The 21,903-nt window shown below is 39.7% G+C and overlaps 1 protein-coding gene and 1 pseudogene across 3 annotated transcripts in view; both read right to left on the bottom strand.

Moving 5' to 3' along the window:
* Positions 1–5,837: 5,837 nt before the first annotated feature.
* LOC111158572 lies at positions 5,838–6,344 on the bottom strand (annotated as a pseudogene). Its single transcript, XR_002641359.1, has one exon. The product of XR_002641359.1 is annotated as a 60S ribosomal protein L23a pseudogene (transcript).
* A 5,717-nt stretch (positions 6,345–12,061) lies between these two features.
* LOC111158589 (testis expressed 26) overlaps positions 12,062–21,903 on the bottom strand; it is a 30,947-nt gene continuing 21,105 nt past the window's right edge. For both annotated transcript variants that reach the window (XM_022520716.1, XM_022520717.1), the window contains 3 exons: positions 19,322–19,498; positions 17,429–17,590; positions 12,062–12,290 (listed from right to left, as the gene is read on the bottom strand). In XM_022520716.1, the coding sequence (XP_022376424.1) occupies positions 12,199–12,290; positions 17,429–17,590; positions 19,322–19,498 (431 nt within the window). In that variant the 3' untranslated portion in view covers positions 12,062–12,198. The remainder of the gene's footprint in view (positions 12,291–17,428; positions 17,591–19,321; positions 19,499–21,903) is intronic.

Here is a 21,903-nt window from a genome sequence, read left to right as displayed (position 1 = left end):
GCCTGCTTCCTCCTCTCTCTCTGCCTGCTTCTCTGCCTACTTGTGATCTCTGTCTGTCAAATAAATAAATAAAATCTTAAAAAAAAAAAAAGAATCTGTTTTTTTGTTTTGTTTTGTTTTGTTTTTTACCCCAGCTAGGGGGAAAAAAAAATTCCTCTAGTGTCTGGATGGTTTCATTTTTTAGACATTTTACATTTACTTATTTTATCCATCTGCAATTTATTAAGGGAATGATCTAATATGCCCCCCCCCAGTGGTTGGTTTTCAGTGACATTTATTTAATAAGCCATTTCCTTCCCATGGTTTTATACTGACACCTTTATTATATACCAAATTCTCATATATACTTTAGTCTTTTCTTGGCCTATTTTTGTTCCATTAATCTGTTCATTTTCCCCTGCACCTGTGACAGGGTGTAGTATGGTAACTTTATGACACATTTTAATATTTGTAAGGGACATTTTCCCCTAATTATTTTCTCCAATTGTCTTCTGGATTAAAATTTTCATGGTTATTCTTGACATTTATTCTTTCCAAATGAGCTTTAGAATTTTTTTGTCAAGTTACATACACAGCTATCCATACTCATGAAAATTCTATTGGTATTAAATTTATAAGTCAATTTAGGAAAAAGTGGTATTTTTGCAGTATTGAATTCTCTGTATGAAACTATCCTGCCTCTTTATTTACTCCAGACTTACTTCATGTTCCTTAGAGAATTTTACGAATTTTCTTCATGTTGGTCCTGTACATTTCTAATTACATGTTACCCAAATTATTTTATGGGAGTTTATATAGTTACTATAAAAATGAGAAAATTAAACTAATAAAATAAAACAAAAAAAAACTAATAAAATTAGTTAATAACTGACTACTGATTAGTTATATCCACCAATTAATTATAAAAAGCTAGTCAAGAAGATTTTTTAAAGCACTGTATGATTTTTTATTGATATAATTAACATGCCAAAACATTCATCCTTTTATTTTTTTTTAGTTTTATTGAGATATAATTGATACCTAACATTGTATAAGTTTAAGGTATACAATGTAATGATTTGATAAATGTTGATATTATAAATGATCACCACAATAAGTTTGGTTAACTCCCATCACCTCATATAGTTACATATTTCTTTCTTGCCAGGAGAACATTTAAGATTTCTTGTCTTAGCAACTTTCAAATATATGATACAGAATTGCAAATTATTTCATTCTGTACATTGCATCCCCAGGACTTATTTATCTTATAACTGGAAGTTGAAAACTGTTAAAAGACAAAAAAAAATTACATTTCTGACTTTCTGTTTCTACTCTGAGATCTGGGAACCTAGAAAGAGTAGAATTTCCACATTTAGAAGAACAGAAAACTAGATAAGCTGCAAGTTTGCAACTTGTTTTGTGCTTATCACAGAGAGCAACCAACTAGTCCTAAATTTAAGGAAATACAGGCACCTGCAGGATGAAATGGGAACTAGTTATTTGTTGACCGGGGACAGAAGAGCTTGACACCAGAAAGAATTCAGCAAGAAGAGTTAGTAATTTGATGGAGACTGAATATGGGCTGGCAAGAGTGTGTGGAGCCCAGTGAGGCAGCACATATAAGGGAAGTTCCCACCTGCTTGCAGACTTCTCTGTGGATGCCAACAGAAGTTCATAGAAGGGACTGGTGATTCTCCAGAGAAAACACGGTGCAAGCCTTAGGGAGAACAGCTACAACAGGAGGAACATGAAACCCTACCCAGACTCTCTTCTACCCTATGGAATAAAAACTTTAACCTGTAGGGGGAAAGAAAATAACACTGCCTTTAGAGTACAGGTGAAAACGCATTGCAGCTGAGGGAAAGGAAATGAAAACATCCTCTACTCATGGGGGAGGGACAGAAACAAGGACTGGGCTCGGAACTATGGCTGGAAGGGAGGTAGGAGACCCAAAAAGGCCACATCCCAAGACCCAGGAACATAGTATCTGACTAAGAATAAGGCTGAACCAGAACAACAAAGAACACCCTCCCACCATGAAACTAACAAGCTGTGAGTAATGAGTAACAGTAGAATACTGCTGGGAGAATTGCAAATGGATTCTCAAGAGGTGCATTACATACAAAGGACCCAAAGTTGAGGAGGGAGCAGGAATTGAAAACATCCTCTGAAAAGCCAGCTGCTGCCCTACAAAGTGGTGTTATACTACAGGGTATTGTTAGAGGAAACTGAAGCCTGTGGTGCTCTGAAGGTAACCATAGCAACAACAAACCTCAAATTTAGTCCCATCCTGTCTGTATTAACCCTAACTTCCACACAAAAGGCCTACTGGAAGAAAAAGAACACCAGTTTCCTGTCATGAAAGTTGTTTACTCCAGTTTCTACCGTCACAAACAAGATGTTCAGTTTTCAGCAAAAAGTTATGAAGCACATTGAAGCACAATTTAAAAAAATTGGTACACTGCCAAGAGACAAAGCAGTCAACAGAAGAAGACTCAGTGATGGCAAAAATGTTGGGGCTATATGATGGGAAATTTTAAACTCTGATTATTATAGTAAATTCTAATGGAAATGCAGACAATATGTAATGTCAGCAAAGAGATGGAAACCACAAGAAAGAATCAAATGGAAATGCTAGAAATGAAAAATGTAGAAATAGAGATGAGCTCCCTTTGATGGACTCATCAGTAGACTTGACACGATCAAGAAAAGAATCAGTGAATTTGATGACAGGCCAATAGAAATTAGCCAAACCGAAACACTAAGAGAAAATAGGGCAGAAATAAGTGAACAATACAGAATATTCAAGAGCTGTCTGACAATGTCCGATAAGAAATGTCTAGGGCAGAAGAAATATTGAAGAAATAATGGCTAAGAATTTCCCAAAATTAATGACAGACAACAAGCCAAAGCAGAGAACATTGGGCAGGATAAATACAAAAATTAAACAAAATAACAAACAAAAACCTCAATGTTATACTCAAATTCCTGGAAGGGAGGAAGGAAGGAAGGAAAGAAGGAAGGAAGGAAGAAAGAAAGGAAGGAAGGAAAGAAAGAAAGAAAGAAAGAAAGAAAGAAAAGAAAATTTTGAAGGCAACCACAGGAAAAAAGACATATTGCAGAGGACTAAGAATAAGAATTACGACACTTGTTAGAAATTGTGCAAACAATAAGGCAATGGAGTAACACCTTTAAATGTTAAAAGCAAAAAAAAAAAAAAAAAATCTGTCAAACAAAAATTCTGAACCTAGCAAAAATATCTTCAATAAATGAAAGAGAAGTAAACATTCTCAAACAAAATCTGAGAAGAATTCGAAGGTTTTGTAGTACCGAGGATAACCCTACCAACAACAAACCTCAAAGCCAGCCCAGCTCATGACAAGATTAACATTAACTCTCACACTAAAGTCTACCCCAGAAGGAAAAGCTTTGGAAATGCTAAGGGAATATAGCATCAGACAGAAACTCAGATCGGCACAAAGACATGAAGAGAGCCAGAAATACAATAAATAAATATAAAATTTAATTTTTCTAAAAGAAAGCTGCCTGAAAAATAATGGCAATGTATTATATATTTATAGCATAGGTTAAAATAAAATGTATAATAACAATAGCACAAAAGAAAGAATGGGGGAGTTAGGCATATACAATTATAAGGTCTTTAAACTACATAGGAAGTAGTAAAATATTTGATGCTGGATATATATTAATTAAAGATGCATATTGGAGAAACTAAAGGAAACACTAAAAATTATTTGGAAAAGCAGCATAAATAATAATAGTGGAGACAAAGATGGAATAATAAAAATATGCTGAATTAATCCAAGAGAGGAGAGAAAAAGAGTGGGGAAAGAACATAAGAAATAAAATGGAAAACAGATATCAAAATGGTAAGTCTTAAACTGATCATGATGATAATCACATCAAATGTGCATTCCAGGAGCACACCAATTGAAAAAGAGAGATTATCAGATTGGATAAAAAAGCAAATCCAACCATTGCTATACACAAGAAAACCACTTTAGTTTTGAAATTTTTATTTTAAATTCCAATTAGTTAATATTCAGCATACAATACATGGATTGGGCACTTCATACAACATTTGGTGATCAACACAAGTGCCCTCCGTCACCCCTATCACCTATTTCCTTCTTCCCCCACACACAAAATACTAATTCAAAGGGACACATACACCCTGATGTAGATAGCAGCATTATCTACAATGGCCAAATTATGGAAACAGCCCAAGTGCCCATCAACTGATGAATGGATAAGGAGGATGTGGTATATACACACACAGTGACCCACTTTAAACAAAAAGACAAAAGTAAAAGGATGGAAAAAATCATATCACACAGAAACTAACCAAAAGTAATCTGAAATAGCTACATTACTATGAGACAAAGTAGACTTCAGAATATGGAAAATTATCAGGATTAAAGAGGACCCATATATGATGAAAAAGGGTCAGTTCTTCAGGAAGACATAGAACTGTGTTTGCTCCTAACAATGCAGCTTCAAAATACAGGAAGGGAATGGACAGGCTGATGGAACTGAAATGATACATAGATAAATCCCAATTATAGTCAGAGACTTGAACAACCCTCTCTCCAAAAGCAAATCCGTAAAGATACAGAAGATTTGAACTGTAGGAATGATATAATTGACATTTACAGAATACTCTACCCAGAAGTATGTACACATGGTTTCTAATGTCTTTGATTCTGTATCTAGCATGGCACAGTGTCTGGCACAAAAGCTCTTAAAAAATATTCTGAAATAAATGTTGAATGAATGATAAAGTTTAAACTGTTCATAATCATATACCTTAGATCTTCTGGAACAATCCCAATTTTCATGAAGTGTGATTATTTTTTAAGATGATTCTTTAAATGAATAATTATATTTTGTAAGGCATTTTATAAAATTACATTTAGAAATCATATTCAGTACTTGGCCGCACACTCTGCTTTTGGTTTTGGTTCAGAAAGTTTGGCTGGTTGTGTTACTTAAATTTGATTAGGCCCCCAAAAGCCCCTTTCATGTCCTTCTCTAGCTACTCTGTACCACTGGAAGCTGACCCTTTGCACTGTTTCTCCCTCAACATCTTTCTGGAGGGAGTCCGTTGGGCTTGGTCAATGGGAGCCATTGACAAGGGGTCAGGTTCTGTTCAAGGGCAGGAGAAAATGAGAGCAGAGTATTTCTTCCCCCATCTCTCCCTGTTCCATGTCTCTGGCAGTGTGTCTCTATCCCTCCCTAACTACAGCTCCCCTGGGACAGGGGCTTCTTCACGCATCAGAGTCTCACTGGGCTCCGGTCACATTTTCCATCAAGCCTAGAGATGGTAATAGCTTCCTTCTATTGCTGGTCCATTTAAACAGTACTCCATTTAAGCTTTCTCATATGAAACAAATGGGGTGGATTCTCTTTCCTGCTCAGACCTTGACTGAACTAACAACTTGACCTTAACAGGTGCCAGCTAGGTCACTTCTTTAGGTCAGTGGCTTTTCATCTTTGATAAACATTAGAATCACCTGGAGAAATTTAGAACCAAGTGCTGCTGAGTTCCATGCCCAGAATTTCTGATGTGACTGGTCCAGGAAGTGGCCAGGGCATCAGGATTTTAAAAATCTATCCAGGTCATTCTGTCATGCAGCCAAGGTTGAGAAGCATTACTCTGGCTCATACACTTCCTATGCAGAGAGATTATTAGGACATAATGAAAATTCAACTTCAAATGCCCCATTGTGATTTTTCTTTTTCTTTCATTTTTAAATAAATTAGTGCAGTCTTTAATTTCAAGTGATGTTATTTTTCTACTCTTCCATTTGTGAAAGCACTTTTTTTTTTTATCATGAAAAAACTGTATTTAGATTTAGCCAGCTGGACTCAGTTTAGATGATCCCAATTTTGTTGGCAACATCCAAAGCATCATAGTCAGGGGCCAGCCGAACATATGCCTTCTTCTCTCCATCAGGCCTGATTAAGGTGTTGACCTTGGCTACATCAATGTCATAGAGCTTCTTCACAGCCTGTTTGATCTGGTGCTTGTTGGCCTTGACATCCACAATGAACACAAGTGTGTTGTTGTCTTCTATTTTCTTCATGGCTGACTCAGTAGTCAGGGGGAACTTGATGATGGCATAGTGATCAAGCTTGTTTCTCCTGGGGGTGCTCTTTCGAGGGTATTTGGGCTGCCTTCGGAGACGCAGAGTCTTGGGTCGTCGGAACGTAGGTGATGTGCGGATCTTTTTTTTGTGACTGTGGACGCCTTTCAGCACCGCTTTCTTGGACTTCAAAGCCTTTGCTTTGGCTTCGGCTTTGGAAGGGGCAAGGGCTTCCTTCTTAGCTTTCGGCACCATCTTCGTAAAAGGGCTGTGAAAGCACTTTTTAAAAAAAATAGAACAAATTTAAACATTTATATCACAGTTTCCTCAGGAGGTTAAATACAAAGAACAGATGTTTCTGGAAAGCATAGAAATCTGTTATATGTAATTTTTTTTTTTTTTTTAAATTGGGTGTGTGTGTGGGGGGGTGAGTTTTGCAGGAGAGTAGAAAGGGAATCAAAAAAGCCATCAGGGGATTCCACAAGAGAAATAATTTCAGAATCATTATCTGTGTTGAAACACTACTCTCTTTGAAATATAATAATAGAGGTACTAGTATTACATAATTAACTCATGCTGGATGCATTGACTGATCTGGTCTCGACAATCTGCTCTGAGAAGGAACAGTATTAAACCAATCATTCACATCCTTTGGCACATTAAAATAAGCAGTGGCTACTGGCCTCATGAGAACATTTGAAGTTTTCAGTATTTAAAATGCCTTCACTATTTGGCAGGCTTTAAAATACAAAAGAACCACAACCACACTCTCCACTTTTTAAACATTACCCATTTTTAGTGGGGATTAGCCTTAATATTTTTTTATTTTATTTTTATTTTTTTAAAGATTTTATTTATTTATTTGACAGAGATCACAAGTTAGCCTTAATATTTTTAAGAGAGTAAACCGATTCTACCAAGCCTTTTATTTCATCTTGAGGTTTCCCGAGATGTCTCATCTAGATACTGTGCCTGCATCACTTAGCTATGCTGCATTAATCTCAGTGGCATGCAACAAAACCCATTTATTTCCCACTCACAGTTTGTTTGTGGGTCACTAGGATAGGTCAGCTGGGGTAGCTGTATGAGTCCATTTGGGCTGTTATAACAAAATACCATAAACTCGGTAGTACATAAACAAGAATCATTTATTTCTCACTGTTCTGGAAGCTAGAATTCCAACATCATGGGGCCAGCATATTAGGTGTCTGGTGGCAGTTTTCTGGTTCAGATGGCTGTCTTGCAGCCCTCACAGGCAGAAAGGGCCTGTCTGCCATGAGGCAATAGATTTTGTGTGGCTTTTCTTGGCCCTCCTGCCCTTAGAATACCAAAACCATTTCCAAAAGAAGCAATAAGAAGTTTGGGAAGAGTGAGGGAGGATGGAATAGGTGAAACCCAGGTGATATTTTAGGGTGGTGAAACTATTCTGTACAATGACTCTATGCTTTTGTCAAAACCCATAGAACTTCACAAAGAGTAAACTTTATAACATTAAAAAAAGTCTTTTAGGAGGGAGGTGAGCGACCTTTTTGGGAGTCCCAGAGTCTGGAGCTTTCTCCTAGAGATAGGTGGAAAGCCTAAGATGCATCTACATGGTGTGCAGTGGCTAAGAAATCCAGTCCTAGACAAAGTTTTACCAGCCAAGTTTGAAGAGGAGGATTAGCATCCAACCAAGCCATGTTCATGAGTGATCTACAACTTGAGTCAACAGGAATGTATTAAGTAATCTGGAGCACAGAAACAAGAAGAACAGAGACCATACAGTCAACAGTCAGCAGCACTCAGGCCGTGCGTGATCTGAGCCTTGCCTCCTTGGCCTCCTTTTCTATGACTGTCCCTCTGCACCCTGTGCCCAGCCAATTCCCCATACCTCAGTCACTCGGCATTCTGCCAGTTTCTAGAATACTTCAAGATTTTTCCTACCAGAATGGCCTTGCCTTGCTGTTTCCCAAGCCTGAAAAGCTGTTGCCTCATCTCTTCACCTGGTTTGCTCTCTCTCTCTCTCTCTTTTTAAAGATTTATTTATTATCTTAAAGAAAGAGCGATCAGGGGGAGGAGCAGAGAGAGGAGGAGAGAAAATCCCAAGCACACTCCTCGCTGAGCACGGAGCCTGACATGGGGCTTGATCTCACAATCCTGAGATCATGACCTGAGTGGAAATCAAGTGTTGGACACTTAACCAACTGAGGCGCCCAGGCGCCCCGATCTTTCTCCTCTTAAAGGCCCAGCTTATATGCTCCTTCCCCATAGAAGCCTCTCGTCATTCTCTATCACAGCACCATTCATATTTTGTGTAGCACTTATATTCTGTAATTATGTCTGTTTTTACCTATGATCTGTCCCTCACTCTAGAATGTATGCTCTGTATCTTTCTCACTACTAATGAATTCCCATTACCTAAAAACACTGCTTGACATAGAATAGCCGTTCAGTAAACATTGACTGAAGTGGCTACCCATGTTTGATAGGTGACTCAAGAGCCCAAGGGAGCATGGACGGTGCTGGGGAGTGAGTGTCATGAAGGTAGTCAGGAAGTCCCACACCGCACACACTAAACCAAGAAAGAATCCATGTGAAGTTATGGGCCGGCCACAGCTAAATCCCTAGTACTCCCAAGAAAGACATCAACAGCAGCTTGATGTTCAGGTGTTGGCCCACAACTGCTAAAGTGTGGCAAACACCAGCTCATAGGTAGAAAATCACCCATCTGAAAGAAATGAGACACCATGGGGATGTTACTGCTTCAATACAAAATGAAAGTGGAAAGTGGAACAGGTCCAAATAAGAGACCCCTAAAAACCTTAGTGGTCAAGCTGCCCCCTCCATGTAAATCTTGCTGGCAGTTGTCATTCAGGGACGGGAGCAGAGGAGAGATGCCCCACAGGACTTCTAGGAAAGCAGACAAGGCTACACTCCAATGCCTCTCAACAACCGAACTGTACACTATTGAGAGAGGCTGGGCTGGGCTGTATGTGAAGCTGCACGTTGTTCAGAGATTTGAAGTAGACACAAATCTTGTTTTCCTTGAACCCTGTGGCATGAGAGAGCAGCAGGCACAGAGCCATGGGAGAAGGCAGTCTGCTGGAGCACACGACAAGGATCTCAGACTTCAGGCTTCTCTGATAGGTCCAGATGGGCAGATGTGGGACTATGCCTTCCAGAATGGCCATACATGTCCCCTTGTGGCTTGTGGTTCTTAGACAAGCTACCCATAGATAAACATATACTACCCATATACAAGCTACTCTTAGATAACCATATAAAAGCTGGAGGAGTTTGCAATTAGAATAAACTTTACCCAGTCTGTGCAGTCAATCCTGTTCTTGGAGCAGCCTGGAGGGAGCATGGGACTTTTGTGAGCACTTCAGCAGCAAGTGAACCCCTTCTGTGTTGGCCCAGCACCACCCCCACCCCCCACTGCTCATCCAGTAAACACACAAAGACCATCCTTCCTCTAGGGCTCATTTTTCTTGGCTCAGAGGCCCCAAAGGACTGACCTAACCTTTACAAAATTAATGGTAAAATAAAATTTGATGCCTGGAATTTAAAAGTGGATAAACACAACATTCATTGCTAAGAACCAAACTGATGTTCTGAGTGGGCAAAAGGAGGAAATATACAACACATGTCAAAAACATTTTTCAAAATGGAAACTATGTGGTGAGCACTAGGTGCAAATAATGAATGGTTGAATGCTACAACAAAAACTTATGATGTACAATATGTTAACTGAACAGAATAAAAATAAATGAATAAATAAGTAAAATACCAAAAAAGGGAAACTATAAACAAAAAAATCAAAAAGACTCAAAAGACAGATCCAGGAAGCCTTTCCTCCAAAATATTATTATATTCAGAAAGAAAGGAGTATCATAGAGAAGAAAGGCCATAATAAAAAAAATATGAAATAAAATTACCTGAAGTTACAGAAAAATTCCAAATGAAACTGAACATAGCCTCAAAAAGTTACTGAAATAGTCCAAAGGTAAAGAGAAAGTCTTATAAACTTCCAAAAAAACAAAACCAAAAGCCCAGATCACTTATGGCAGTAATTGAACCAGACCAGTATCTGACTTACAAATTATACTCTCAACCAAAAGACAATGGAATGACTGTGGCCTCTTGAGAAAATTGAAGTTCCAAGAATTCTATACCCAGGCAAGATATCATTTAATCAAAAGAATGACATTTTGGGACAAGTAAGGATTCAACGTGTCGCCACCCTTGTAACCCATGTGAGGAAATACATAGAAACTATTCTAACAGAATAAAAGTAAGTCAAAGCGTGGATCTAGTCATTTGGGAAAACAAGATAATGCATGAATAAGTGATAGTTAAACATAAATGGATGATACTGATGGTATGACTGAAAATTTATATGCTTTAAGTCTTCTTTAAATAGGACAGGAAATTGTAAGGAAATCCCTAAGAAAAGCTTGATGCAGTAATTCCAAACTATCTGTGTGAGTGCTCAGGTGGGAGTAGGAAGTACGATATGGGATGGGAAATTAAAGATGATCTCTCAAGCTGGAGAAGGGCGGAATTATAAGGAAAAGATACTGGAAGCATAGGAAAGTGTAATTTTTATATATTAATAAAGAAATCCAAATTTAGCAATGCCCATGTGTGGTTTTAAAAAGTTGCTAGTATAGTGAAAAATAGTATGATTTGAAAATTAACAGTGTAGGGGCGCCTGGGTGGCTCAGTGGTTTGAGGCCTCTGCCTTCAGCTCGGGTCATGATCCCGGGGTCCTGGGATGGAGCCCCGCATAGGGCTCTCTGCTCAGCGGGGAGCTTGCTTCCCCCTCTCTCTCTGCCTGCCTCTCTGCCTGCTTGTGATCTCTGTCTGTCAAATATATAAATAAAATCCTAAAAAAAAAAATTAACAGTGTAAGAGGCACCTGGGTGGCTCAGTCCGTTAAGCATCCAGCTCTTGATTTTGGCTCAAGTCATGATCTCAGGTTTGTGGGATTGAGCCCCAAGTGGGGCTCTGCAGTAGCCCCACTGTCCCTCCCCCCACTCACGCTCTCTTTCTCTCTCTCTCTCTAAAAATAAATTAACAGTGTAAGAAAAAAATGAAGAAAATTAGGAAAAGTAAGACTAAAAAGAACAACAAAGAATAAGAAAAAACAATATGGAAATCATAAAACCAAGTATGTTAAGCATCATAATTATTGTATACTATCGACTAAATTCTTATATTAGTTATAATATAAAACCCCTACATAAGGTATTTCTAACAGCAAACTGAAAGAAATTTACAAAGAACGATTGGAAATTAAGGGAAGGCAAATGTATACCAAGAAAAGGTAAAGAAAAACAAAGCGTGAATGGCAACCTTAATATCAATTAAAATGTAACTCATGGCCAAAATTATTAATGAAGTCAAAGAGGAATAGTATGTAATGAAAGAAAAAAGTTAATCACTGAAAAAACTCTCTATGAGTCAAAAACATTTATAAACAAGATAGCAGCTATATATATATATATATTTATATATACAAACATAAATGTATACGTAATATATAGTATATAAATATACATGAAGCCCCAGAAATACAATAAAATTAATGGAAACATTTTTACTGTGGGATGTTTTTAATATTATTCTTTCAGAATTTGGCTGTTCAAATATACAATTAAAGCAAAGATATAAGGGATTTGAGAAATACAATAAACCATACTTTTTTTCTCTTCTTATATTCATGTAATACACAAATCACACACTTAGCATAAAAGGAAACTTTGCTAAATTTCCCAAAACAAAGATTTTTTTAAAAACTTTTATATAAAGTCAACAATAAAAAGTTTTTTTAAAATCCTCTAATTTTTGGAAAACTAAAAAGCCTCTTCTACATTATTTCTAGGTCAGAGATATAATCAAAATTGAAACCATAAAGTAAATACCCAGAAAAGAAAAGGAAAAAAATTATAGCAAAACCTATTGGATACATTGGTGGGGGGAGGATTTACGGCCTTAAATGATTTTACTCTTTAAGAACAAAGTAAAACAAAACAAAATTACATAAATCCATGAATATATTATTTGGAACAAATTAGATCTTATTTTTTTCCATTATTGAGAAAATGATCCAGTGTTTTATTGATTTTCAATTTTTTTCATTTGAACTGTTTCCTTTATTTTTCTGTCCCATGCCAAAGTCACAGTGAGAGCGGAGAAAGCGATCGAGAATTTGTCTGTCTGAAAATTAAAGAAAAATAAAATGAAGTTTTCCATTTAACTATTAAGTGCTAAATAGAGAATTCTAGGAAGGAGGCAAGTATCGTATAAAAGTAATCTATAGACAAATTGGATAAGACCAAAATAATCAAAGGGTATATGTCTAACACCTAAAAAGTCACAAGTGTATAATTATTGATTAAAAAAGAGTAAACTTAATATTTTAAGGATTAGCAAGGCTTCCTGGAAAAAGTATGGTGTTTTGAGTGAAGCGGATTTGGGTTTCTTTTCTGTCCTGGAGAGCATTAGCAAATCATGTGACCTCTCCATTCCTTCATTTCCTCATCTTTGAATACATAAATAGGACTCACCTTATATAGTTGTTGGACTAGATTAGGAATGCTGTGTATGAAACACCTAGGCAGGGCCTGGTCTGCCTTACCCTTTATGACCAAGAACATAGTAATAAATAGTCATGACAAAAAAAACAATACAGGCTATGGTTCCCAGAGTTTCCTCGAAGCTGGGGCTGTTTTTCTACCCACCAACTGTTAGTGTGTCTTGCTATCTTTGACTGACAACTGACCATGAGAGGGCCCTTCAATTCCCTGGCCTCCACATCCTCATCTCGAAAGTTAAAGGAATCTTGTCCTATTCTGAACAGCTATAGTTCCCTAATTCTCATTCCATATTTCCATATATATGTGTGTGTGTGTGTGTGTGTATACCTTTTTAATATCACAAAGTGGAGCTGTAAAATTTTTCTCACTCCTAGCAATTGCCATCTGTGCAGCAGAAACCAAAAGAAAGGAAGAGTGGGAATGGTACCATGTTATCATGTGCAGTGTCCCTGTGACCTTGCTCAGTGTCAGCTGGGGTCTAAAGATCAGGAGTGTGTGTGTGTGTGTGTGTGTGTGTGTGTGGTCCTGGCTTACTCTCCAATTCTTCCTGGTTCTTTGTTTTTGTGACCTGACATCCCCACGGTGCTCCATATCTTTTTTGACCTCAGCATTGTCTTAAATTGAGGGATACTTTTCACAAAGTGAAACACGCTGGTCCTTCATGAGGGGTTTGATGGGTTGATACCTGCGTGCATGTAACTCGTACCCATATAATAAGAGCACTGCCACTGCTCCAAAAAGAACTGTCATGCCACCCCAAGACAAACTGTTCCGATTTCATTTATCACAGAGCAGTGCTGCCTGTTGTTGGAGTCCTTTGAATAAAAGTAGTCACACAAAACATAAGATCTGTGTCTGGCTTCTTTCACTCAGAATCATGTTTTTGAAGTTCATGTTGTTGACCACAATGATAACTGATTCTTTTTTTTCTTTTAATTACCTAGCAGTTTTTCATTTTGTGCATATAACAGTTTTTCACAGCCTGCTGTTGGTGGAAATGTGTGTCGTATCCAGTTTGGAACTATTAAGAAAACAGTGGCTGCGGACATTTTTGTAGAAGTCCTTCAGGGGACGCATGTTTTCTTTTCTCTTGGGTAAATACCCAAAAATAGAATTTCTGGGTCTTGGGGTAGATATAGGTTTAACTCTATGGGAAACTGCCAGATCTGTTACGAATATTACACTGACGCTACTATTTGACATGCCTACCAGCAACAGATCTCTCTGTACTCTCAACATTTGCTGGTTTCAGTCCTTGTCATTTTAAGCCTAAAAGGTCTCTATGTTAAATCTTACACCAAAGAGTTAATTTTAAATAAAAAAGCAAATGAATAAACACAAATCCTTCTTATGTCAAAGATAAGCATATAAGATGAATCAAGTTCAGCATGAATGAATAAAAAAGATGAGATGGTATCAAATTTAAAATCAACTTAAACAACTGTTCAAAAAGGCTATCAGTTGCAATTCAAATGTTACCTGTATTTATTATGTACAGATGCAGATTCATGTCTCCATGTTTTTGTTTATGCTGTTCCCTCTGATCCCTCTGAATGGCCTTGCTTCTCCTTGTCGTGCTGATCTGCCCTTGACCCTTAAAAGAGGCCTCCTCAGAGCAGCCTTCCCTAATGCTCTTTCAACCCACAGGGGCGGGGGTGTACCCCTTGCAGACTTCTAATACACCCATAGACTACTTCAATTACAGAGCTTATCACATTACACCTGTGTGTCTGTCTCCCACCCCTGATGGTGAGTTCTTTGAAAGGGAGGATTTGTTTTTTATTTATCTTTGTATCAAGTGATTTATTCAGTTAATGAAATTCCTCCAGTCAGTGGATATATTCTGAACAATACTGAATCACACCCTAGGAAGAAATTCCCATTTGGATAGCCATATGCATGGGAGTTTTGACTGGAAGAGATGGGGAGGGAGTGATAGCTGAAAGATTCTGAAAACAAGATTTCAGATAATTTTGTCTTTTAAAGGAAGGGGGGGATAAATAGGGAGATGACAGTCTTTACTAATAAATAATGGAGGCGCAAAGGGTAAGCCTCTGGGTGGTCTGGTGGTCTGAATCACTCGGAGATTAAGACGATTCTGAAAACAGAATGGCCACTAAAGACAGTTCAAATCTCTCAAGTTGTCATAGAGAACACAATACCAGATAGTGATACACAGGATTACTGGAAACAACAGGTTTGCCTTCAGCTGCTCCTCCTTTCTTACTTCCCCAGCTTCATCTTGTCTTCCTGGAATCTTCTCTATCCCACCATCTCCCTTGCCCCCTGTCTTGGGCCCTGATGGGCATCCTTTCCCTTCCCCTCTCTTTCAAAATGTACCTGTTCTGGGCCCCAATACTCTCTAAGAGGGAGAATCCAGCAAAATACTTTAAGTAAGGTGGTAATAATTCATTCAGCCTAGTGTAGCTGCCAAGTTTTTTATTCTTTTGCATACTGGCTCAGCCCTACCATGCAGGAGCTCTGTTGAGACACTCACCGTCCGAAAAGCATTGGCGTCATCCCAGATACTAATGACAATTAAATGACTAGAAAATGACAAGAGTTTGGGGGCATAATAATTCAAAAGGAACCTCCTACTTGCTTGTCAGCCTCTAGCATAGCTGGCTGAGGAGTAGGTCATTCGAAAGCAAAACTAGGAAAGAGAAACTAAAACCCGTAGATCCTATAAAGGCCCTAGTCTGTGGAAAATGGCAAGGCTCTGAGGCCTGAGCATCCAGGTACCTGCCGCCAGTGCCATCCTGAGGGCCCCAGGACAGCAGGATACCTGAAAAGCAACCAAGGCCTAGACTGGCCCTAAAGCTACCTTGTTAGGTAATAGATCATGTCTCACTTGTTTGGGGAGAAAACCCAACTGGAAGAGTCCAACTAAATCAGCTTATGCTAGGAATCTTGGAGAAGGTAGATCCAAGTAGAGCAGAGGCTGTCAAAGTACCTGTGGCATCCTTGGTTCACCCTCGGGGGGCACCACCAAGGCTGGATTACAAATCACACACACACAACCAAGGACAGAGGTGCCAGCAGCCACCTGGTTTTTCCACGCAGGCAGAGAAGCCTCAATGCCACCTGCATTTCAAGTCCCTGGGCAGTTGGAAGCCTCCATCTGCTTTGGGTGGACTCATCTGTTTGGGGTCAAACAGATGTGGCTCCAGAGGTGAAAGGGGTCCATTACAGAATGCGGACTACGGTTTTATACATACGAACCCAAGCTGGGAAAAACAATGGAAAGCAGGCTGGGGCTTGATGGGGAGCTTCTGTTCTGCCTCCCTGCAAGATCCGAGCAGCTGACCTCAAGGAGCCTCTTGTTTCCTTCTGAGGGGTCAAACTGGCCCAGAAGCATCTGCTGAGAGGAACAAGGCTCCTGATGGCAAACACAGGCTTCTGCTCATGCCTTAGAGTGAGGCAAAACACCTGCTTCTGGTACTTCTTGAAACCCAACATTTGAGCTCTTTTAACGGCCTTTGGGCCATCAACCCTCAGTCTGTAATCATGCAAGGTATCCTCTTCCCCTCCTTACACACACATACACACCCATGCACACCCCCTCACCAGACTTGCCTACAGTAAGGTTTCAGTTTTGTGTGGGGCACAAGATCCTAGCATTAAAGAGTTTCAGAGAGGATTTCAGAAGACCAAACTCTTCTTATTGTAGCTGGGGACAGGCAAAGGACAGAGATTGGGGACCCAAGACAGCTAGGAGGCAGGGAGCAGTTGGAGTTAATGAGGACCTGGTGGACATTCCAAGTCAAGCCTGACCACAGGGCACAAAACAAGGCAGTGGCTGCCACATAGCCTGAAGTACCAAGTGGCAGGTTGAAGGTGGTCCGTGGCATGTGGGAAGAAATATTAGAACCTGTATTTATATTCTACATATTTATGTTCTATAACATTATATTATATTGCTTTTTACTTCCTTCTTCAGCATTTAATATGTTTTATAACTTACATAATACACTAGTTTAGTGGGGTATGAATATTCTTTATAGAAATAAATATGTCTGCATGGGGGCATATGCTCAAAAATGGGGAGTAACAGCAAGTGTGATCACCAGCAGTGGATCCTGAGGGCAGCTGGTAGAAGAGTTTCGTCTCCTCTCTTCCATCTCCTATTCTCTGAGTTGACATTTTACACATGCACAGGCTGACCAGCCATCCTTGAGATGCTCCCAAGCAGATTCCAGTCCCCAGGCCCAGAGCTGGGATAAGTCTTCGTAATACAACTAACACTGCCCTGAGAATGGCCTTTGCCCTTTTGGAGGATGTTCTACATGTTCTACAGGGATTCTCATGTACCCTAAAAAGCCTATCACCAAAAGTACCATCAAACAGGCAATAAAGATTATGTAAGATAAAACAAAACTGTGAGACAGCACAAACACCCACAGAAGAAATCACTTCACTGTAATAAAACCAGAGATCATCCTGGAGAAATGCAACCATGAAGCTGAAGGAGCGAAATGAGTGAGATCAGAGAGGAGCGAAAGGCTAGATGTTTCTTTTTTAATAAGGGGGGTTACAGTCCCTGGGGCCTCTTTTAAGACAAATTTATTTTCAGTGGGTTGAGGTTTACACAGAACTATAGGATTTCTTTGAGGCAGTGTTTATCTTCTTGTGGACATTTAGCTCCAGTGGCTAAACATTGGAACGATTTCTATTTGGCATGAAAAGCAACGTATTACTATCTGTAAATTTATTCAATAGTAACTCGAGACCTCCTCCCATCTTTTTAAGACCTCCTACCTTTGTAAGAAACACCCTGAAGGTACTCTGTGACTTGAGAGGGAGTAAATGAGTCTAAAATCGTTAAGAAATCCAGATGGGATTTTCCGTAATCGCTTTGGTATATAGTCTGCTTCTTTGTGAGTTCTTGATTCCTCAGGTGGCTATGCAGCACAGCAGGAACTAGGGGGACACAGGGGAAGGAAAGACACGGAGGCTGTCACTGAGCAAAGAATTCCCGCCCTTAATTGTCAAACACACCCCCAACAGCCCCGAGCCCCACTTGGAGTTTAGTCAGCATCCTTGAGGTACTGGAAAGTGAGCCACAGTAGAAGACACTCCTCCCATGATTCAGGCTATGCAGAGCTGCTGGGACCCAGGACGGTGGGTGGATGCTAGCAGTGGGGGTGACTGGGGCTGATGGCCAGAGTGTGACTACCATTCTCAGAAAAGTTCTCCCTGAGCTCAACTCTTCTGCAGGTCAGCATGGTGGGACGGTAACATTCACCAGCTCCTTAGTAAACAAATGCCTTCATAGAAGCTACTTTCCCTTTCGTGCCATCTCCTGAGCAGACTGGGTGACACCTTAAGAGGAGTCCCTCAGTGACCCAGGTGTGTGCAGATGAGCAGTGAAAATATGTCCAGCCAGCACTCATTGCACATTTAGACTAATAAATAATTCAGACTGATGTATCATGTGCAAGCAAAATCAAAATCATTTGTTTGAATCTGAGTATTGTTCATTTAATGTGGGTTCTGATAGTCATGGAATTATTGGGGCAAAAAATTGGTGGGTGGCTCAGTGGGTTAAGCCTCTGCCTTTGGCTCAGGTCATGATCTCAGGGACCTGGGATCATGCCCCACATCCAGCTCTCTGCTCAGCGGGAAGCCTGCTTTCCCCTCTGCCTCTCTGCCTACTTGTGATCTGCCTGTCAAATAAATAAATAAAATCTTTAAAAAAAAAAAGCAATGAAAACATGATGGAAGACCCTAATTTCTACAACATGCCCAACCTTTGTAAATCTTAAGGACACCTTAAATACTGCTTTTGATCCTATATGTCCCTTTTACAGGGACCGCCAGCTGGTAGGAGGAAGTAGAACCAAAGCCAAAGCCAAAGTTTAAGCAAGGGAGGTTCCAGCTGTTGAGAACTTTCCAACAGTATCCAAAAATGAAAACGTTGTCTTGGGGGGTGGGGCACTCCCCCCGAAAGTGATGACATCACCCCTTGGCAAGGACGGGATAAAGGGGATTCCCATATGGTGTGAGGATCTAGATGAGGTGATTTCTAGGCTATCTTCTAACCTCAAGATGCTAAGCTTCTATCCCTGTGATTTTTGTCTACAGCACTACTTGGTTCCAACTCCATGCCAGGAATAGATCACTATCTCAGACTGACACCAAATTATACATTTAACCAGTAGCTTCGAGATGGCTTGGCCATGGGACTTTTAAAAAGCTCTGTTGAAAACAGTAGGAATCAGGATCATTAGAATGGTTGTCAAATCTGAAGATATTTGATAGATGTACCATGTGGTTAAACCTCCAGTGGATAACTGACAAGTCTAATTTGAATCCTACCCAGTCTCTTCTTTGGTAATTTTATAACAACTGGAGCCTTCCTTTTGTTTTCCAATTCCAACAACTGCTTTCCCCCCCGCCCGCCGCCTCCCCACCACAAGGCAGAACATGTATTCATTTCATAGCATACGCAATCAGTTCTTTTCCAAGACTTACTCATTCCTTGGGTTTGAAGCTAGACAGAGTTTTGATTCCTTGCAGGGATGCAGAGAAAACTGGCATTCTTCCTAACTATTACCAAGATTACCTGCCGGGACCCTGCGTGCCGAAGAATCTTGGAACAAGAACAGAATCTCTGAAGTTGCTTTCAAAGCTACAGGTGTACTTACTTACCTAGACCCTGAGAAGAAACTGGTAGGCTTGAGTAGCATCCATATTTGAAACTAAAATCCTGCAACTCGGGAATTTTAGCTGGAACTTGGTAATTCCGTCGAAATTCAGTGTCTGCGGGTCGGGGAAGTAAATTTTTCCATTCCAGAGACATCGGAGAACTTTCCTTAATCTTCTGAGCTGGGGCGGGGTTACAAGTGTAGAAGTCCTTGTAAGCTATTTAAAATAAGAGTCCTATTTTCCCATTTTGCTTCTGGCAGTACCTTCCAACTGGTCACACTAAACCTGCTCTTCTTGTATTTAGAGGTATAATCAATGTGGTTTTTATGGATCTTTCAACCAAGAAATAATTTTCTGCTTTATCAGGCACAGGAAGTGTATGCTCCAATGATCAGAAGCAGCTTCTAATGAAGATACTGTAGGTCAGTTAGGAGTGCTCTTTTGTTCTGCTAGGGGGACACAGAAGGCATTCCTCATTCCAGTAGGCCTGCCTAGTCCTGGGGCAGGTGTGGGGAGCAGAGTGAGAGAGTTTAGGTAAGGCTAGGGTTGACATATAAGACATAGGATGCCAGTTAAATTGAATTTCAGGTAAATAATGAAAAATTTCTTGGCATAAGTGTGTACATGCGCTCATTGTTTATCTACTATATATAATCATTCAAATTTAACAGGTCATCCTTTACTTTTATTGGTTAGATCTCACAGCACTCTAGATGGGGCAATGCATATCATTCGCATTATCTGGAAAACCACCACTTGAAGCTTACCCCTTATTGCTGGAGGACTAGGTAATGTTGCTGTCATTGATGGACAATTGCACTATTAGTTCTTTGAAACAACTCCACTAACAACTATTCATTAATTATCTAGAAAGCACTGACTAAATGCCAGGTTCCACAAGCACTGCCAGATTATTAGAGGAGTTGCAAGACATGTCCCTTAGAGTGAGTTCATCCCTAATTCTTGCTATAGTGTTGGTTCAGAAGTACATCTTATAACAGCAATTTTATTCAGGACAAAAGTGTTAAAAATATGGGTATCAAACACAATATCCAAATAGCGCCAATTACTATTGAAACTAAACTTGAATCTTGTTCTGAACTCATTTTTCGATAGGTCTTTTCAAAATAAATTCAAATGTACATCAAACAATATATGATGTTATCTACTGGCATCCAAGAGCGTTTTACTATTGATTTTTAAAAAAATTATCTCTGCCTAGACCAGAACAGTGAGAGAAAGTTTCACTGCATGCTGTCTCTTCATTTAGATGAGTCAGGAAAAGAGGACGTGATACTCAATGGGCCTCATAATGACCTCATACACTCCCCAAGGAGAAGACAAGGTTATATAGAAGAGGCAACTCTAGGACTTAATATTGGGACATCTCAAGATATTCTGAAAAATCATCTGGCATTGTTCTTGGCAAGCACCATCTGTAACTTGGTTTTTGTAAATTACTAAGAGTTTTATAAGAGAAAAACAAATTCCCATTGAAGTACTTGATACATACGCTTATCCCTCTTCCCTAGGGCTACCACTTAATAGCAAAATGTTTTCAGTTCCTATATGTATTCTGTGCCAAAATTAAAAATAATTTAGTCAATGTTCTACCTTGAGACAACCTCAAACTAGTGTGATTAGAAAGATATATACAGGAAAAACAGATATGGAATGTAATGTCTTAAACCTAACACTTGGAACCATGGTTCTCACACGGAGATAATATATCCGACTTACCCAGGAAGGTTTTTCCAAAACACACTTCCTGAACCTCATCCCAGACATTGAGAAGCTCTAGAAGTGGGACCCAGACACTTACACTGGGAACAAGCTCCCCATATGCTTAAGAATCACACCCTCGGAGCCTTCAGTAGGTGCTAGAGAAGGCCAGAGAGAATACAAAGAGCTCTGCTAGGGGAGGGAAGGAAGACATGAATTAAAAGGCAAACACGGCAAAGATGTGCTTTGATGACATGTCAACACTGAAGCAGAAGGAGAAGCAGAAGGTACGCAGTGTGTTTGTGAAGTATGGTCTGGCTGGTAAGAGGATAAGGTATGCAGGTCAGGGAGAAGTAGCTGAGGTGAAGAAGGAGAGGTGAGGGTCAGTTTGCAAAGGGTCTTGAGGGGCTGGTCTATGTTGTTGGGTCCATGGTCAAAGGAGCGAGACTGATACAAAGCGAAGGTCAAGCAAAGCTTTATTTTGCGCCAAGCATGGAGAATCAAACTGACTGGCCAGTGCCATCTCCTGCAAAGAGGCGACCTCTCTCTGCATTATAGACTAACTTTTAAGGGCAAAGGCCATGTGGTTGGGCCTGGCCACGCACAGGTGGCCAATGAGATTGTAACACAGAGAAAGCTGCACAGTCCTGCTAGGTCACACATAAGTGACCAATTGAATTACAATTTACCCAATAGTAGATATTTGAACTAGCCTATCACCTTGGTCAGAATTGGCGCCCAAAAGGCACCCAAAGGGCGGGGCCCATACTCTTTGGTAGCTAGAGAGACAGTATGCACCCCCATCGATTGTATACCTCCACTTAACCTGACCCACCCTTGTATTTGGGCTTTGTTACCTGGGA

Source organism: Enhydra lutris, unplaced genomic scaffold (genome assembly GCF_002288905.1).
Source record: "Enhydra lutris kenyoni isolate GAN:26980312 unplaced genomic scaffold, ASM228890v2 scaffoldscaffold60, whole genome shotgun sequence".
In the NCBI taxonomy this organism is placed as follows: domain Eukaryota; kingdom Metazoa; phylum Chordata; class Mammalia; order Carnivora; family Mustelidae; genus Enhydra; species Enhydra lutris.
This window is presented reverse-complemented; position numbering and strand designations above follow the sequence as displayed.